This window comes from Coptis chinensis, chromosome 2 (genome assembly GCF_015680905.1).
Source record: "Coptis chinensis isolate HL-2020 chromosome 2, ASM1568090v1, whole genome shotgun sequence".
Classification (NCBI taxonomy): domain Eukaryota; kingdom Viridiplantae; phylum Streptophyta; class Magnoliopsida; order Ranunculales; family Ranunculaceae; genus Coptis; species Coptis chinensis.
The window spans coordinates 94,298,440-94,315,432 of NC_141457.1; the positions used below are offsets into that span (position 1 = coordinate 94,298,440).

Below are 16,993 nucleotides of genomic sequence, written 5' to 3' on the forward strand. Positions count from 1 at the left end.
GTGCCATGAGGCAAATTCTTCTGTAATTTACGACTCAAGGTCTAGAATTATCAATCGGGTTGATTTTCACATAGGGTTTCGTGAAAATATGCTCAGAGGGCTAAACGTAAAGTATATACTTACTTCAATTAGGGGATACCTGCAAGCCTGCAACCCTGAGCTACAACCCAGTAATGAAACTGACTGACAATTTGACATTCCATGTGATGCCTAATTGGTCAAAGCTCCGAGGGGATCATTTGATTATTTGAAAGGCACCTAGCTAGTCAATTGGAATGTGACTGTAGTGCCAACAATTTATAAACACCAGTCGGAAGAAGTTTGTCCTTGATCCTGGCACATTCAATACTTGTGCTCGATTCTTTCAATACTTCAGAAAGAATCAATGCGTAAACTACTACATCTTGAAGAAATTGAATTGCTAGTCGCTGAAAGGACTGAATTCGAGATGTTTATACTGAATTTTTTTATGGGAAAACTGGTCGACCCTAACAATGTTATGGTCACGTGTCTGAGACTCTGAGGTAACTGAGCTTGATTCTTTTGTTCATCCCCTACTCTCTTGGTTAGAATTAGCTTCATCAGTTTTTTTCCTCTTTGAAATTGAAGTACACATTTTCTTGTTTTAATAGGAGGTGAGCTGCTGAAAGATGATAAGTCCTACATCTGAACTTGTACATGTTCACAGTGAATGGATTGAAGACATGCAATGACATTGCTACTGTTAGTTTGGACAATTTTTTAGTTTAATATAATTCTATCCCGGTAGAATCATATGGATAGTGACATTGTTTATATTGGTGCAAATGTACTTTCTTATTGATTAAAAGATGAAATGCAAACAATCTTTGATAAATCGCAAACTCAGTTATTATCCATAATACACCTTATGTAGTATTGAAATCATTAGCAACCTCTTCAAAGAAGCCAACTAAGCACTCGACAAAACTTGGTCCCACTCTAAATGCATTGTGACGGTTTCTGAGTCTGTCTGTCTTCTTGCTCCTAATTGATTTCGGAGGCCAGGATTATAAATCCTCTGAAGCACTTGATATTCTTACTATAGGTTTTAAAAACTTTCATGGATCTTCTAGCATGGATTTGTGGTAAAATCGCTAAGGTCTCTTTCTAGCCATGACATGAAAAAGAAAGAGTTAAGCACGTGGAGAATATCAGGAGAACTGGTCAGATGATGGGCCAATAGAACCATACTCACTTGAATTGCAAAAGAGAGCAGTCCAAAGATCGTAGGGAAAATGCATAAATCTAATCCAAAAACAAAATAGTATAGCTCTATTGGCACATCTTGCATAACACATTTACTAACCTGTACTTGCAGATCAACTTCAGTGTAATGTATATTGCTCCACCACCACATTCAAAAGCTGAAATAAACTTAAGTGGCATCTAAATTGCTCCACCACCACATGTCGAACCTTAAATGAAAAAAGTTCCTCACTCAAATTGGCCTTGCTACATGCATGCTGCGAGACACTTAAGTATCATTCCAATTCATCCCGCTTTGAATCTCCAAAGGAAGTGAGAAAAGACCTATTATTTATATCAGTATAACTCATAGCAACCCATTAATAAATCAATGCCTGATAAAAACAATTCATATATCTTTCTATAAATGAGAACTGGGTCTGACAGCTGCAGTAGCAATTGCATTGCCGCATGGGCAAGTAGTTCAGCTGCTGATAAACCATAGTTTGGGAAAAATTTTAGCATGTATGGAAAAAGAAGCAACATGTGGATTGAAACCAAAAGCTACAATTGAAGAGCATATACATCCTCAAATTTTATCCTCCGATTCTTAAACAAAAATTTAACCACTATTCAATAAAACAATACTAATAACTTAAAAGGATATAACCACAAACATGCCTTTCCATTACGCACTCTAGTATGCAGGTTCACCAAACATCGACAAATATGTAGAATCATGCATATGAGCAACATGGCATTGGTTTATGTAAGAGGAACCATGAAACTTATTAGACACTCCTCACAATTGTCTACAACTTTTTCATTACTATTTTTTAGCTAGCTAACTGCAAACACCTTGTGTATTGTACCCATTAAAGAGAAAAACAATCTAAAATAATTTGGGTTTCGAAATCCCAAGTGAAAGAAGTTCTCTAGAGGAACATTCAATGGTCCAATCATATTTTCATCTCAAACAAATATCACAAATCGTAACTCGTAAGAGACCATGCAACGGTTTGTTTATCATTATCAGTGACTACATTTAATAATACTTATAATGTATTATGCTTTTATTTAGAAATAGCCATTTACTCCGAAATCGGGGCTATTGGGTTCTCCCAACGGTGTACCAGTCACTTTGAAACTTGTAACTGTATGTGTGGCGTAGAAAGCAACCATAAATCTAGATCATCCAGTTATGACAGTTATTAATAGTAGTCAAATATCATTTTGGGTGTATATCCAACGCACTAACCTGTGGAGCCAGAATAATCAGGAACTGCATGCTATAAATGAGCCAGAATTTTACCATGGGATAAGGCCATCTATAACGGGTGTTCCACCAGTCCAGCAATGTCGTCCTCGCATCATATGAAACGAAATAACAATATGATTAAAAAAAAGAACTTGTATGCACAAAACATTATAGTGGCGTACTAAAACTATAAGATATGATTACTTGTTTACAGAATGACAGCTGAAATAATCTTTCCAGTACCTGCTGCTACCTTTCTAACATTCGTAGGCACATGGACAGGAGTAGTTTCCTTCATAACTTTAACTTGCATCAATCATTTAAATCAAATAACTTACATTCAAGTGATTAAAAAGAGGAACTTATCAGCAAAAGTAACAGAAATTAATAAGCTCACTATTGAAGCATAAGACTTCTTTGGAGTATCTTCCGGAACTGTTGAAGCCGGCTCGGTGACTGGAAGAACTTCATCTTGACCTGAATGAACAGGGGCCTCGACAACCTCAACTTTCCACAGTGGATACTTCAGTGACACCATTAACTGCAATGGCAACTGCATCGAACTCCACCGTTTCATACTCATCCACATACCTAAAAATATCATTAAGAACAAAGTAGCCTTTGTCTTGTAGGGCCAGGAAAAATGATTGAGTAAACTTCCTTTTCACATTATCCTTCACAATAAGCCATCTAGTTACTTGAACAACTACTCCACCCTTGTAAGAGTCCTGAACCACATACCTAAAAATTTCATTAGGACACAACACCTTCTTCAAACAGCAAGCACAGCACCTTCTTCAAACCAATTGCAGTGAAACCCAACTACACAAAAGACACAAAAACGGTTCTTCATGAGACCTGTGTTTGACAAAAATACGAAAGCCTCAAAACAATCTAATAGTAGCAAAATTCAAGTGTAACTAAACATAAAGTTATTTAGGCATTTTTTCAAACAATTAAAAGTTATGTGGAAGAAAAATAAGGAAGAAGCATAAGAGAACGAGACGGGAAGAAAATGCAATCAAACCTGTTTATGAAGATCGCCATGGAACATCGTATCTTTTTAGCCAAATATGAAAACAGGGTCTAAATGGTGAGAATAAAATAAGAAATTAACGAATTTGAAAAAAATAAGTGATGGAGTTTCGTTATTTTGCCGGAGAAAGAAGAGGTTTTTTTTTCTTAGCGTTAATTTTTATACTGTAGATAAACTGGTAAAGTACTCGAAACGGTGCGTCTATTTCGGGTTATTATTCGGCTTATAATTCCGTCACTTCGTTTTTCCCAATATACCCTTCCAATGAAGAACAAAAAATAAGTGGTTGTCTAACTTTCCGGTACCCTTCCCATTTAAAAATTTGGCATAAAACCGGGAATATGGGAACTAATTGGGAAATCTGGTATCCGCTTTATATATACTAGTAAACGGGCACGTGCCTTGCACGTGCTAGGAAATAAAATTTAGTGTGGAAAAAATCAAAAGAATGAACGCATGTAAATTAGTATTACATTTGTTTGAATGAATATATTATGTATCATGGTTTAGATTAATACAGGTCAAGGTGTGACAGAAAACTTTAATAAGAAAAAACATTTCAATATGCTAGTTGTGTACCTGTGTTCTTTGTCTGCTTTGATTTTTGCTGAGTTGCCATGTTGCGAATAAATATATTCGAAAAGGTATTTAATCGCATGTAACTTAGTAAATATATAATTATTAGTGCATATGCCACAAACTAATTTACCAAAAAAATAGGTATTATTATGTTGATGAAGTTAACCTTTGTGCTGCTGGTTGTGTAATTATCTTGTCGAGCATCTATATGTGATTGAGGAACATCGTTGGATTCATATCAGTGTATTACCTGTAAGATATAAGAATATTATATCACAGTGTGCAAAATAATTGTTATTCTACATTGAAGAATAAAATAGCTAAAAAAAATGCAAGAAAAATAATATTTTTTTCATCATTGTCTTCAAAATGATCTAGCGAATCCATCAACTCCTTTTTTTGTCGTTCTAAATATTTTGGTTGGTTTAAATAAGTAGGTAGCTTGGAGCCTTGGACAGAGAAAGAAATTGTAGCTAGCTAACAAAAGTCATTTTCTATTTATTTATTTAGAAACGATTACAATGAGAAACAATTAGAAAAAAGACATTGGACATTGTTAATATTTGTTCTATATATAGATCTATTAAGTCGGATATAATATGTAGAGTGAATTGAATGTGTAAATAAAAGTTTTCTGTAAGATGTCTATGTAGCAAGATTACCATTTAAAAACTTTCAATATAATGTAGATCTTATTTCATGTGTATAGAGATCGAATGATTCAAATGATGGAGTGATGATTTTTTCAAATCATCTGTATGGAGGCGACAAAAGGAAGAAATTATGGATGCTAGTCGCATTGCTGAATTACATCTGTTTAACCATGTCGTTAGTCGTACAATCCTTTGATCAATTTTTGCATTGGTTATTGGTCTCCATTCTGATATTATCACCCAACTCCACATGCTGTTCGTTGGCATGTGAACGGCTTCCACTTGATTAACATAATGCAATGAAATGTTGGTTCTTTGAGAATCAAATTAAATGTAGTGAGTAGTGAGTAGTTAGCAGCAAGTACAGAGTGCATAGTGAAGAAGTTCAGAGGCATTAAAAGCGTTATCAATTGTGCAAACTCACTATGCTATGTGTAGATGATTATAGAAACAATTTTTTGAGCGGCAACAACTTTGATTATAGAAACATCCATAATATAGATTGGTGTATTGGGAAAAAATTTAGTGTTATACAAATGCACTTCAATATAGCTTATTAGCAAAATACAATTGTACTGCTCTTTTGTTTTCAGCCCTGGATTCTGGATCCTTGCAGTGATTAATAGATGTTGACATCAGATCCTTTCTAAACTGAAAGCGAATCAGATCAATACTAAACATCTGCTGAAGTTGACGTCAGATCCTTATGGTGTACGAAGGGTGTTCACATTTGATAAATGCCAGACCTTTTATTTTGCGTATTATAGTAGCTTTAATTAGCTTATTCCCATGGTGGTATTGCATAATACACGGTGCAATTACCCCTTGTTTACCTCGAGATTTGATTAGTGTTGTATGTATTTCTTTGCATAGGAATACGTTAACACTTTTTTTGTAAGTAGTTAGCTCACTTAGAAAAGAAAAAAAGTACCAACAGAATAATCCATTAATCTGCTAAAAGAATCTGGATTAAATAGAAAAACATCCGAGTTGTTGGCGCGACTATCACTGACCACCCATGATGGAACTTTGGCAAGTGCTACCATGAGGAACTCGAACTGGAAATTGGAAACTCTATCCTCGGTCGATCAGAGCAACTACGTGTCCGATCATCACTATTGAATTCGGTCTTGAAAGCGAAACAAAGGAAGTTGGCGAGGTAAACGGTGCCTATCCTTTCGAATTTCAATAAATACGGTTTGGCAAGACATACAAACAGCACCAAACTGGATAAGGTCCTTAACATTGTAGAAAAGCTTCTCTGCTATGACAAATGTAAGATGACTTGGAGTTCCAGCCACATGTAAACCCATTTAACTAATTTTGTAATCTTCACAACGAGAAAGGTAGGGGGAGAATTTTTGATTTCAGGTTAATTCCAATCAAAATATTTTAAGCTCTTATTTTCTTTATATTTACTAGTAAATGGGCACGTGCGTTGCACGTGCTAGACAAAATCTTTGCAGACAATACTGTCCGACATATATACTTCACACTTTCAGTCACAAATTATTGAAAAATATTAAAAACGGGTAGAAGATGCTAGTAATTCTATGGTTATGGTTGAAACTTATTTATTTATTTTTCCTTTAAATTGTACAATCATAATAAACAAATTCAGATAAATGTCGTCCGAGTTTGTGATGTAATGACAATTTATAATTAAACTTGGAAGGAATTTCAAAGAAAACAGAAATAATGACATTAAGAAATTTGACTCCGAAATGTAACATAATATTTTTGAACCAAATCAAAACAACAATAACGTGCTTGTTACAAAGTGAAATTTATAGGCTGACATAAATGCGTATACTTAACTACTTGTGAGGTATTTCTGAAAAAAAGATTGCCATAGCCTTACAAAAAAATGCACTTGGGATAGATAGATGGTATTTGAAGTGTTGGTTGGTCAAGATGATTAATACAGTTAGCATCTTTCGGCTGATCATATTTAGTTTGTTGAGATGCGCCATAAGTATCTCTAGGCGATAATATCATGTTGAATGTAGAGAAGCTTTCTGTGAGTTTGCTACATCAAATTCCAAAGAAGGTTGAGATGGAGAGTGGTGACTTCAGCGAGTATCTTTTTCTTAATTGGTTGTTTTGCTGCAAGTGAATGCATGAGACAATTTTTGTGGAGTTAGCAGGCCTGCAGAGAAGAAGGATCAAAGTTGTGTTATACTTCACCCAGAGATGTTAGTCAATTAGTGGAAGTGCAGTAATTGGTCCCGCCATGACTTAAAAATTCAAAGGTTGTAGGCACAATAAATCTCCAATCTATATAGGCTGAGTGAATTGAATAAAAAAACAAACGCAATGCCATTCTAAAGGAACCACATATAAAATTAAAATGGAATAGTTTAAGATAGAGTTGAATTGCAACAGAGTTCTTATGGATACAATAAGGCGCCGAAAACAATTTGCAGCAACAATTTTTATTTGGAGCCATATGGCTGATCATATTTAGTAATACGTGTCATTCTAACTCATTTACTCATTTTTTTGCTCTGAAGAACATAAAAGGTTATTAAATATCAACTTAGTAGGAAAACAGATAGACATTAATGAGTGTTTATGCTGCATCGAAAGATAGAGCTTTACCGACAACAGCCTCCTCATGCACCAACAAATACATCCTCAAATTGCATTTGTGACTCATTTTCTGTCATAGATATGTTCCATCTCCTTGGACATTAAAGCATCACAGCAATCTAGTGTTACCCCGTCACTAACGTGATGTTTACAATTAGATGACCCGTAAGTAGAGGCCAAATTTCTGCTGCAATGACTTAAAGTGAAAAAAAAAAAAAAATTACATGTTCTCCCTGTTCTCCCAAATGATGGATATAAACTTCCACACCATGATGGATATAAACTTCCACACCAATTTGGGATACTTCTAATTAAGCAATATCCTCCCACTCGAAGATGTCAAACGGGCAATGAAAAAAATAGTAAGTGTCTTGTGCTTCAATTCAGATGCAACACATTCCACCATACATTTTTGGTGTGTTAACTGCAAACAGAAAATGTGAATAAGGTCATACTGTAAAACAGGAAAATCTCAATCTATCCGCTCCTAGTATATTATTTTTAAGCGACACTTCTGATCTTCCGCATGCACATCTGGTTTAAGTTGTATCTTTATCACCTTTTTACCAGGAAAAAAAAAACTCAATTCACTCGTTTCCATCTTAAATTTAAACCTGAAAATGCATAGCTATATTTCGACAATCATATGATTACCTATGAACTTATTTACTTTACAACATTTTTTGTATAGTTTAACTACTTAATTTAATAAATCCTTACATCGGAACTTGAATATGTGTCCAACTGTTGAGTTCCGAGACAACAACAACAATGGTTCGACCAACTTTTCGCCGTGACCTGCACTTAAAAAACATAATTAGAACCGAACTGGTTAAAGAGACAAAAATTGTTATACTAATTTACTTACAATCATACCATCTCTAAGAAAATTGATACTTAACATGGTAAATTTCTTTCAATCCTTCATCACTGCAAACAATGTCGGGCGGTGCGACCTACACATAATTAGGACTAAAAAAACTTTAAAAATTCTCAATAAACAGATAGGAAATATAATATTGTGACCCACCTCATCTTGTTCATAAGTGAAAGCAATAGGCTGTCCGAAGTACCCTGTCACACTTATAATCAAGAATTATCGAAAAATACTAAAAACCGGGGGAGGAAGATTGCTAGTATTTCTATGATTTTGGCTGAAATTAACACGGCTAAATCTGTGTGCACCACATCATATCAATCTGTGATATGTAGACCACCGTTCGTTCCAATTGATTGGCGTACAAAACGCTATCATTGGATTTACAGATAAAATCAAACTTTTGAATCAAATAAAATAATCGATAAACAATCAAAATCAATATCAACGTATTAAAATTTTGAAGGTCCCGTTCAATTCAAGTCTTCTTGTGCAATTTACTTGAGCAACTTTTTCTAAGTATGGGGGTACAAATATGGAACTCCTTACCATCACCATTTTTGATAAGTTGACACACCCTATTCATGTTGCTGCCTTGGCTTTCCCAGGTAATCAAACTCAACATATGATAGTAGTTGAGTGGGCCTAAGTGCATATAACACCCCGTGTTTTTCATACGTATTTTTCTATTTAATTAATTAATTTAATTGTTTATTTTAAAAATTCGGTCGGATTGGATTTCGGGATACGTGGGCTGGTTTTGGGCCGAGTTCAGTGTTGGGCTTGGTTTGGACCCAAAGATATAAACACTTTTTCTGTAAAATAGGGTCGCGAGGAAGATAATATAAATTATTAAAAATGGAAGCAGAGAAGTTTCTTTGGAAGCATTGGGCGTGATTTAATCGGGCTTTAGGAGGATTCGTCGAATTTGTTCATACAGCGAAGAAATTTATTTTCTTTATTTCACCGTGATTGTAGTTTTCGTATGTCGGTATACTGTCTACTGTTTTTGTTTTTATACTGTCCATTATATTGTTTTGATTCGACGTCGTGTTGTCGAGTGAAACTCGGAGTTGATTTAGAACTGTCGAAACTCTGTTGAGGCGATTTGGGCTGTCAATGGAGCGCGAGCCCTCGCGCCCAAATAAAACAATGGTCCTGTATATGATTTGTGACTGTTGGTATGTTATTTTTCGGTTACAGGTTGTTTGTTCGTATTTACTAAAATCTATTGAACTGTTGGAGTTCTAAAGAGACTGTTAATGGCGGCCAAATCGCCAGAACAGTTGAACGAAACCTTATTGGCGTGTTTGAACTTTCTTTTATGTTGTGATGTTAGTAAGTTGAGAGTTGGTGGTTATCATAGAGCTGTTGGAAGCTCCCAAGAGGGCGTCAATGGCGTTACTGCCATTACTGAGATACTGAGGAATTTGTTTTTGTGTATTTATTTTTGTGTTTGAGCTGTTTTTGTATGGAGGGTTGTTGGTTGAATGAGTGGTGGTAGGGGGGAAAGTTTGAGAGTGGTTGAGAGCTCCAAGAACACATTAATGGCGGTCGGATCTGGGATTTGAGGGGGGTTGCGAAAACTGAAAATTTGTGGTCGATTGGTGAAGTAAAGTTGTGGGGTTTTTCACCCACACAATTTTCGCTGAGTTATTGATGGGTGGTGTGTGAAGGATTTTCGGTGGTGGCTGGAAGCTAGCGGCTGGTGCTGCGAAGGGGATGACTGTGAGAACGATCCAGTGCTCCCGGTCGGTGTGTAACTGTTTAGACTTGTGTCTAATTAAGTTGGGCCGGACCATATTAGTTTTTGGTTTTGGGCCGGTTTTAAAGGTTTGTGTGGGCTGGTCCAGAGAATGTTAAGTGGACCAGTTTTATTTAAATGTTTGGTTGGGCCCGGATTGTGTTTAATTTGGGCCAGTTTAAGTAAGTTTTGTGGACCAGTTCAATTTAAGATTTTTGGACCGAACCACTTAATAGTTTTTGGACCCGTTTCTAATATTGCTTGGGCCAGTCCATATAATTTAATATAGATCCAATTGGGTCAGGTAGAATAAATAAGTGGACTTTTAGACTTTAGGGTTAAGGTTTGGGCTTGGTCCGAACCATTAATTACCTTGAATCGAGCCATGAACCACGACCTTCGACCTTTAAGCCATGAACCATGGCTTTGACTCTGAACCCGTCGACATTACCGGAACGCCGGTTTGACTTTTGACCAGGACAATTTGACTTTGACCATCGACCGATTGACTTTAACCTTTGACCATGGGCCGGTTGACTTTCACCTTTGACTTTGGCTTGGACGGTTTGACTTTCACCTTTGACTTTGACTAGGACAGTTTGACTTTGACCATGACATGTTGAGTTTGACCTTGACCATGAGGTGTTGACCTTTGACCGTTATTGGATTGACTTTGGATCATTGACCGATTGACTTTGACCGTTGATTTGTGAATGTTGACTTTTCCGTTTTTCATATGTTTGTTTATATGGATATATATATAGTAATAAAATAATCGGCCGGATATTGTATAACTTGGTTGGTAAATTATCTAATTTAGATTTTGACGCGAAGTAGTGTGTAAAAGCATATTGGGCTTTGATTGTGATGGATTGTTTAATTGACACTACGTTTTATGTGTATATTATATGGACACATATAGTAATAAAATGCTGTGGAAGCTTGTATAACTTTGGTTGTCATTATCTAAGAAAGATTTGACCTTGATGATTGGGTATTTTTTGTTAAACAAGAGAAAGTAAGTTCTGTGCGTCAGCTTTGCAACACAAAAAGCTTCGATGCGTTTGGATACTTGTGGAAAGAGTTGTTCCATTCGAAAGATATCCCGTCAGAAATCCAATTTGTTAAATTAGGATTTTGACCGTTTTCAACCTAAATTTTCTTCTAGATAGTCTGAGATTGGGACTTCGAGTTCTACATGAAAAAGTATGTATACATACCTTAGTTTCTAAATAATTAAGTTACATGTCATTTGGATGAATGTAGAAAAAAAAAACCATAGTATTGACTATGTGGCTGATAAGAACTACGAAGGCTTGATTCCAATCTTGAAAGCTTTGGATACGAAAGAGCTTTGAGCAAAAGTCACACCACTACACTATATCTATAATATATATATTAGTTTGTGTGATAACTATGTGATTGTGTTAGAAATTACTGTTGTTTTGAGACTACATAAATATATATGTGTGAGATAGAAGTTGTATAGGAATATAGACTTTAGTATATATGGATATGTTTTGGACATTAGTGTGTGTGGACTTGAATTTGGGTTAATGAACTATTTGTTTACGATATTGCGTATATGAGTGTGGTTATGTAAATTGTATTTGTTTGATTATAAGTTTATTTACATTCAATGATATTTAAGTGTTTGATTTGCCTTGACGCGCAAAAATGACTCTCTGCATGTGTGGTATATTTTGACATGAGTAATGTTAGTATAATTATAAGTGATAATAATGTTTTAATGTGTCGCCCACATCTTTAGAACTCTCCACGCCTCAGGATTTGGTAATGAAAAGAAATGTTTATGACTTGTGATGTCATGTGATAGATGGGTATTCATTGAATGTGCCATGAATGACCGGGTATTCATTGAATGTGCCATGAATGACCCAATCGTTTGGGACCCTAGAGAGGAACTAAGGTATTCGCGCTTGCGGGTTGGTCGATTCCTTGAATGTACGGGAATGTAGGTTTGGGTATTCCTTGAATGTGGCGGGGAATGACTCGGGGCATTCATTGAATGTGCCATGAATGGCCCGTTAGTGTTATGATGGGTATTCCTTGAATGTATGGAATGACCCAAGGTATTCATTGAATGTGCCATGAATGACCGATATTTGTTATGCCCAAAGAGGCTTTGTGATTATGTGTATGGAAAGCCCGAGAGATGGTCACGTGACTCACAAGTTACGAAGTTTACAAGATGAAAGTATGTTTCTGGAGGCGATATCCCGCTTGGGACGTATGTCTTGTAGTGGTAATTTCGGTGTGAGTGAGGTATACCGGATATGTGTGATTTGGCAAATGTGTGTAGTGCAAATCGTGGAGTAGGAACTAAAGGTCATGGCGGTCTTTGAATAAATGAGTCAACAAGATAATTAATAAGCAAAGTAAAAATATTGATTTTTCATGTGATGGAGTTATTGCAAATGATGTATATTATTTCTTATGAGAAATGTTTATGTGGTTTGTATGAGTTGATACTCACAAGGGATGAATGTACTCCTTGGTTGTGACTTTTCCTCGTTCTCATAAGTAGGCGAAAGTGATACTAAAGTAAAAGTATATAAATTGTGTGATGTTATGGATATGAAGTGTGACGGTGAATAATATTAGTAAATGATTGTAATTTCTATGTGACTGTGAAATGACTATAACTTGATATGTTATTACGAAAATATTAATGACTTGTGATAGTCCGAGATCTATGGTTATGCCAGAAACTTTATGACGAATGATGTCATATGAATGACTATCATTGATATATGTATTATGATAAGTGGTATTCCTCAAAGATCTGGATCTAACCGGGTTATATCAATTAGACTTCAATGTCTTAAATGAGGTTGGGTCATGAATAGAATTTTGACCGGGCCGAGATAAATCAATTTATTGTGATGTCTAACTCTGTTTTTGCGGGAGGGTAGGATCTATTAATCTTTTCTCAGTAGGACGTAAATATCCTACCCTAAGACGCACGGTTGGCTTAAAGGTAAGGTATACCAAACACATATTTAATTAGGTTATCATATGTGCAGTTAATAAATGAAATGTAAGTGGTATTGTATTGTGAGTTATTTTGGAAAGTGGGAATGACGAGTACTATTATATGAGATTCTTGGAATTTGTATGTTGGGGGTGAAATCTTACTTGGGAAGAAACTACACGCCGTTTTTGGAAAACGGAACTATATTGTCTTCCAAGTTGAAATTGTTTGTAATGTTATATTTATTCATTTGAAATATTATTATATATTTTTGTTGTTAGTCTACTCATACCAGCAAATTCAATTTGCTGACCCATGTTTGCTTTGTTTTGCAGCGTGGGTGTGTTCTTTAGGAACATAGATGGTGGAGTGCAGTGGATGAAGACACGTGACTTGGATTTGCTCTTGGAGTCTTCTGGTTTAAGTTTTTCGAAAGTGTACGGTTTTGAATTGGAAACAAGTGTAATAGAGTTGGTTAATAAAAATATATATATATTTGTAAATGAAGCGTTGTTCTTTCAGTTTTAATTTGATCTCAGATTTTAATAGCGTTGTTGATAATATTTTTGTGGGTTTTGTTTCACCCCGGGTTTTCAGATGATTGAATATCAGTTTTAAATTTTTCTGAAAATTTGGGGTGTGACAGTGCACAAAATGCCAAGTACACTACTTGAGTTAAGTTCATATACTTTACAAAAATGGAGAAGACTGACTTTCTACCAACATCATCCACCTACTCATGTCTTTTAAAAATGCATGCTTCTTCCGGCAATGTTGGTTATGCTATGAGTCTATGAAGCTGTATATAATTTGAAGGCAAATGCAGGTTTATGACCAAGTCTAAGCACATATATTTCCCTCTTACCAGTCTTGGCTAATAAGAAATTTGTTGATACAACTGCCAATTTTTCACTTGAGATGAAGTCTACAGGTTGTCCTTGTGATGTCAATGCCAACGATGTCGTAATGATCAATAATACCAGGCTTAATTTAACATGTTCATCAAAGCAATGCCAACATTGGTAGAGTAAAACAATCAACATGGTTATATACCATTGTTGACACCCTATGAAAACAAAAACTTGAAGCCGCCGAAAGGCAAAAAAGAAAGGAAAAAACAAACAATCAGAAAAATGTGAAAGATGTGAAATAAGTTCATCAAGTTCCACAGTGAAGAAAGGCAACGTACACTTACCAGACCTAGCTTGAGAAACATAGGGCCACCATAATCCCTTGGCCAATGCCCATCATGTCCCTGGATAGTTTAGTAATAGCTCAAAGCCCTTCTTAAAGTGGTTGTTACTGCCTCGTCTGTAACTTCTTCTGTATCATTTACTTTGACTTGAGGTAAGTTTATACTGAGGGGATTCCCCTTAACCATCTACATTTATCAAAGAAAAGGAGAGTGATTTAAAATGCATAAACGAATGTAAAATGCAAACCACTAAAACATATGTTACCAGTTGTTTCTAAATTCCTTGAGAACATCAAGAGTCGGTTCCATTATGTACAGTAAAAAAGACTACATTGCGGCCAAAGAGAAACTGTACAACTAATCCAATTTGAAAAGGCAAGCAAGATGAGGGTTTCGAAGAGCAATATGTGGACCAAGTGATGAAAACTGGTGTTGCCAGAACCGAATTATGAAAAAAATTCCATATAAAAACCAACATGCTACAATTCAATGGAGGAACATAATTAACTCATCTAACTCTCAAACATTTGGTCAAAAGCATTATTAGTCATTGTCAATGTTCCGAGATAATCAAAACTTAATAATTGATTACTACCAAAACAAAGCTTAGTCTTGGTATTTCATCTTTTTCTTGCAGAAACACAAAATCTACTTCAATTCAATTCTGCTTGATACCATTTCCAAATAAACGAGTTTGTGAAAGTACCTGAAGCCTCATAAGTAGATCTGAACTATGTTTTTTCTCAAACCGATGATTCCTATAATCTTGGAAACAGAGAATTGTATCGAAGAGTTTTATTTACTCACTTGTATTTATAACAAAGCAAAGAATGCCACCGGAATAATGGACTGGTTTCGGAATTTTTCTGATTCTTTGTAAAATATGGAAATAGTGTTGAAACGGTGCAAAGAATTTAGTGTGGTTTCCTACATATTGGAAACAGAGAATTGTATCGAAGAGTTTTATTTACTCACTTGCGTTTATAACGAAGCAAAGAATGTCACCGGAATAATCGACAACTTTAATTAAATATAAAACACTGAGAGAGTAATTACCAGAAGATTTTGTGACTTCACATCCCGATGGCAAACTCCAGGTATAGTGTGAATATATGCTAGCCCTCTAAAGATCTGAAAAAAAATTCATCAATTACATAGTGTCCTATCAAAGTGCTATGATTAAAAAAAAATATGGAAAAGAAGGGAACTACATAGTTGGTATGTATAGAGTTTCACATAGAGGAGTGGCATCCTCTGATTCATGTTTGAGTAGTGCTTAAGAACTCAGTAGACAGTTTCAGGGACATATTCCATTACCAAGTTGAGACAAAGTTCATTTCTACTGGTGGTAGAAAAAAAAACAATGCTTTAATGAAACAACGTTTGGGTGATCCATTGAACGCATCAACTGAAGCTCACGATTCTTATATCGTCTGTCCTGTAAAACCTTCTTTATAGCCAGTCTCTCCAGACTCTAAGCATTTAGCCTGACATGAAAGAGGGTGGAAAACATGATATCAAAGAGAACGGTCTATAAATCAAAATATCAACAGAATTTCCATGTTACTCATGCTATGTGTATCTGAAAGACAACTCCAAAAGATCCATTTCCAACAACCCGCTCTGCCATGTCTGCAATGGTCTGCAAGATGAAGGACAAACAGCATTAAATCCAAATCGCCAAAGAATAGTTAATCTGAAAGAAAAGAAAATACTAAATTATGGCAATGTAAAACCAACGAAAAAAAAAGAGAAGATCGACAAAAGACACTAAGAAAACCAAAGAAAATAGTACCATACCAAAGTTGCATAAGCAATGATTTTGGATTCCAAAAGAAATACAATATTAGGAAAGAATAAAAATAAATTTGAAGAACGAATCATAGTTGTTTGCAAACCCTGATCTGTTGATCAGCCATAACAACCAGAGGAGAAGAAGGAACGGTTTTTTTTTTTTTTTTTATTTGGAAACTGCGAAGGTTGAAAACATACCTCTGACATTGGGACTGGAGAGTGACTAAATGAAAATGAATTGAACTGATGACATAAGAGAGATTGATAATCTGGTAGAACAATTTCGGTTCAGTAAAACAAAACGAACCAAAACAATGAATAATCAAAAAAGAAACAATGAATTAGAATTTGTGTGTAACAGAGTTTCGGATGATGAAAAGATTTCAGAGATTTGTGAATATAAAAGATTTGTGTGCTGTTTTTTTTTTTTTTTGGTTTACTTTCGTTGTGATTTAAGGAGCGAATGAAAGAGTATGTCTGTTCGGTCTTATTTTGCGGTTGTAATTTAAAGGGTGAAGTATGTTTACCAATTTACCTTTATAGCGAAGAGCAAAAAGAAAGTGGCTGTCTAACTTTCCGGTACCCTTTGGATTAAAAACTTTGGTCTAAAACCGGAAATACGGGAACTAATCAAAAAATCTGGTATCCGCTTTATATATAAGATAATGATTTATCTTTATTGAGATAAGGAAACCTAATATGGAAGTACAGCTTACATAAAGTAAATTTTCACCAACATATTTTTCAGCAGCTTCCCAATTGCTTTTCCAGTTAGCAATGCACTTATTGTTTCTGTTGTAGCATTCGCGCTTTCCAGCATTATCATCTATAATTTAGAGCACAGAACAATATTCAAAAACCTTTCATAGTATTAAATACCTCCAAGCATTCCTAGAATCACAATTGGGTCATCCATGAAGTGAAACATTCTTGATTAGCTTTGGATAGAACTATTATCGAAACTGAAATACTATCGTGGTACCACGATCATGGATCTTGAAACTGAAAATTTCCAAGCTGTGAAACTTGTTGTTAAGTAAAGTTTATTCTTCTTCAAACATTGT

The 16,993-nt window shown here is 35.3% G+C and overlaps 2 protein-coding genes and 1 long non-coding RNA gene across 24 annotated transcripts in view; 1 reads left to right on the forward strand and 2 right to left on the reverse strand.

The window, feature by feature from the left end:
• The window catches only part of LOC147519142 (uncharacterized), a 101,502-nt gene that overhangs the window by 40,711 nt on the left and 43,798 nt on the right, over positions 1–16,993 (forward strand).
• On the reverse strand, positions 798–3,777 carry LOC147519151 (uncharacterized). Of its 17 annotated transcripts, none has more exons than XM_086590843.1 (7): positions 3,492–3,777; positions 3,206–3,286; positions 2,860–3,055; positions 2,708–2,769; positions 2,519–2,570; positions 1,328–1,551; positions 798–1,128 (listed from the first exon to the last, which is right to left on the reverse strand). In XM_086590843.1, the coding sequence occupies exons 2-6, from the start codon at positions 3,216–3,218 to the stop codon at positions 1,503–1,505; spliced, it is 372 nt and encodes a 123-aa protein (XP_086446969.1). In that variant the 5' UTR covers positions 3,219–3,286; positions 3,492–3,777; the 3' UTR covers positions 798–1,128; positions 1,328–1,502. The 17 variants fall into 17 exon arrangements, 2 of the variants coding, with proteins under 2 accessions (XP_086446969.1, XP_086446968.1); XM_086590842.1 differs by having other exon boundaries at positions 3,206–3,322; positions 3,492–3,775; XR_015212033.1 differs by having other exon boundaries at positions 1,328–1,528; positions 2,465–2,570; positions 2,708–3,089; positions 3,492–3,720.
• LOC147519152 (uncharacterized) lies at positions 6,486–16,393 on the reverse strand. 6 transcript variants are annotated; one of them, XR_015214193.1, is made up of 9 exons: positions 16,128–16,393; positions 15,453–15,777; positions 15,192–15,266; positions 14,943–15,062; positions 14,136–14,321; positions 8,201–8,280; positions 8,045–8,122; positions 7,334–7,748; positions 6,486–6,881 (listed from the first exon to the last, which is right to left on the reverse strand). It is a non-coding gene; the product is annotated as an uncharacterized LOC147519152 (long non-coding RNA). The 6 variants fall into 6 exon arrangements; XR_015214191.1 differs by having other exon boundaries at positions 15,347–15,777; XR_015214192.1 differs by lacking the exon at positions 14,943–15,062 and having other exon boundaries at positions 15,347–15,777.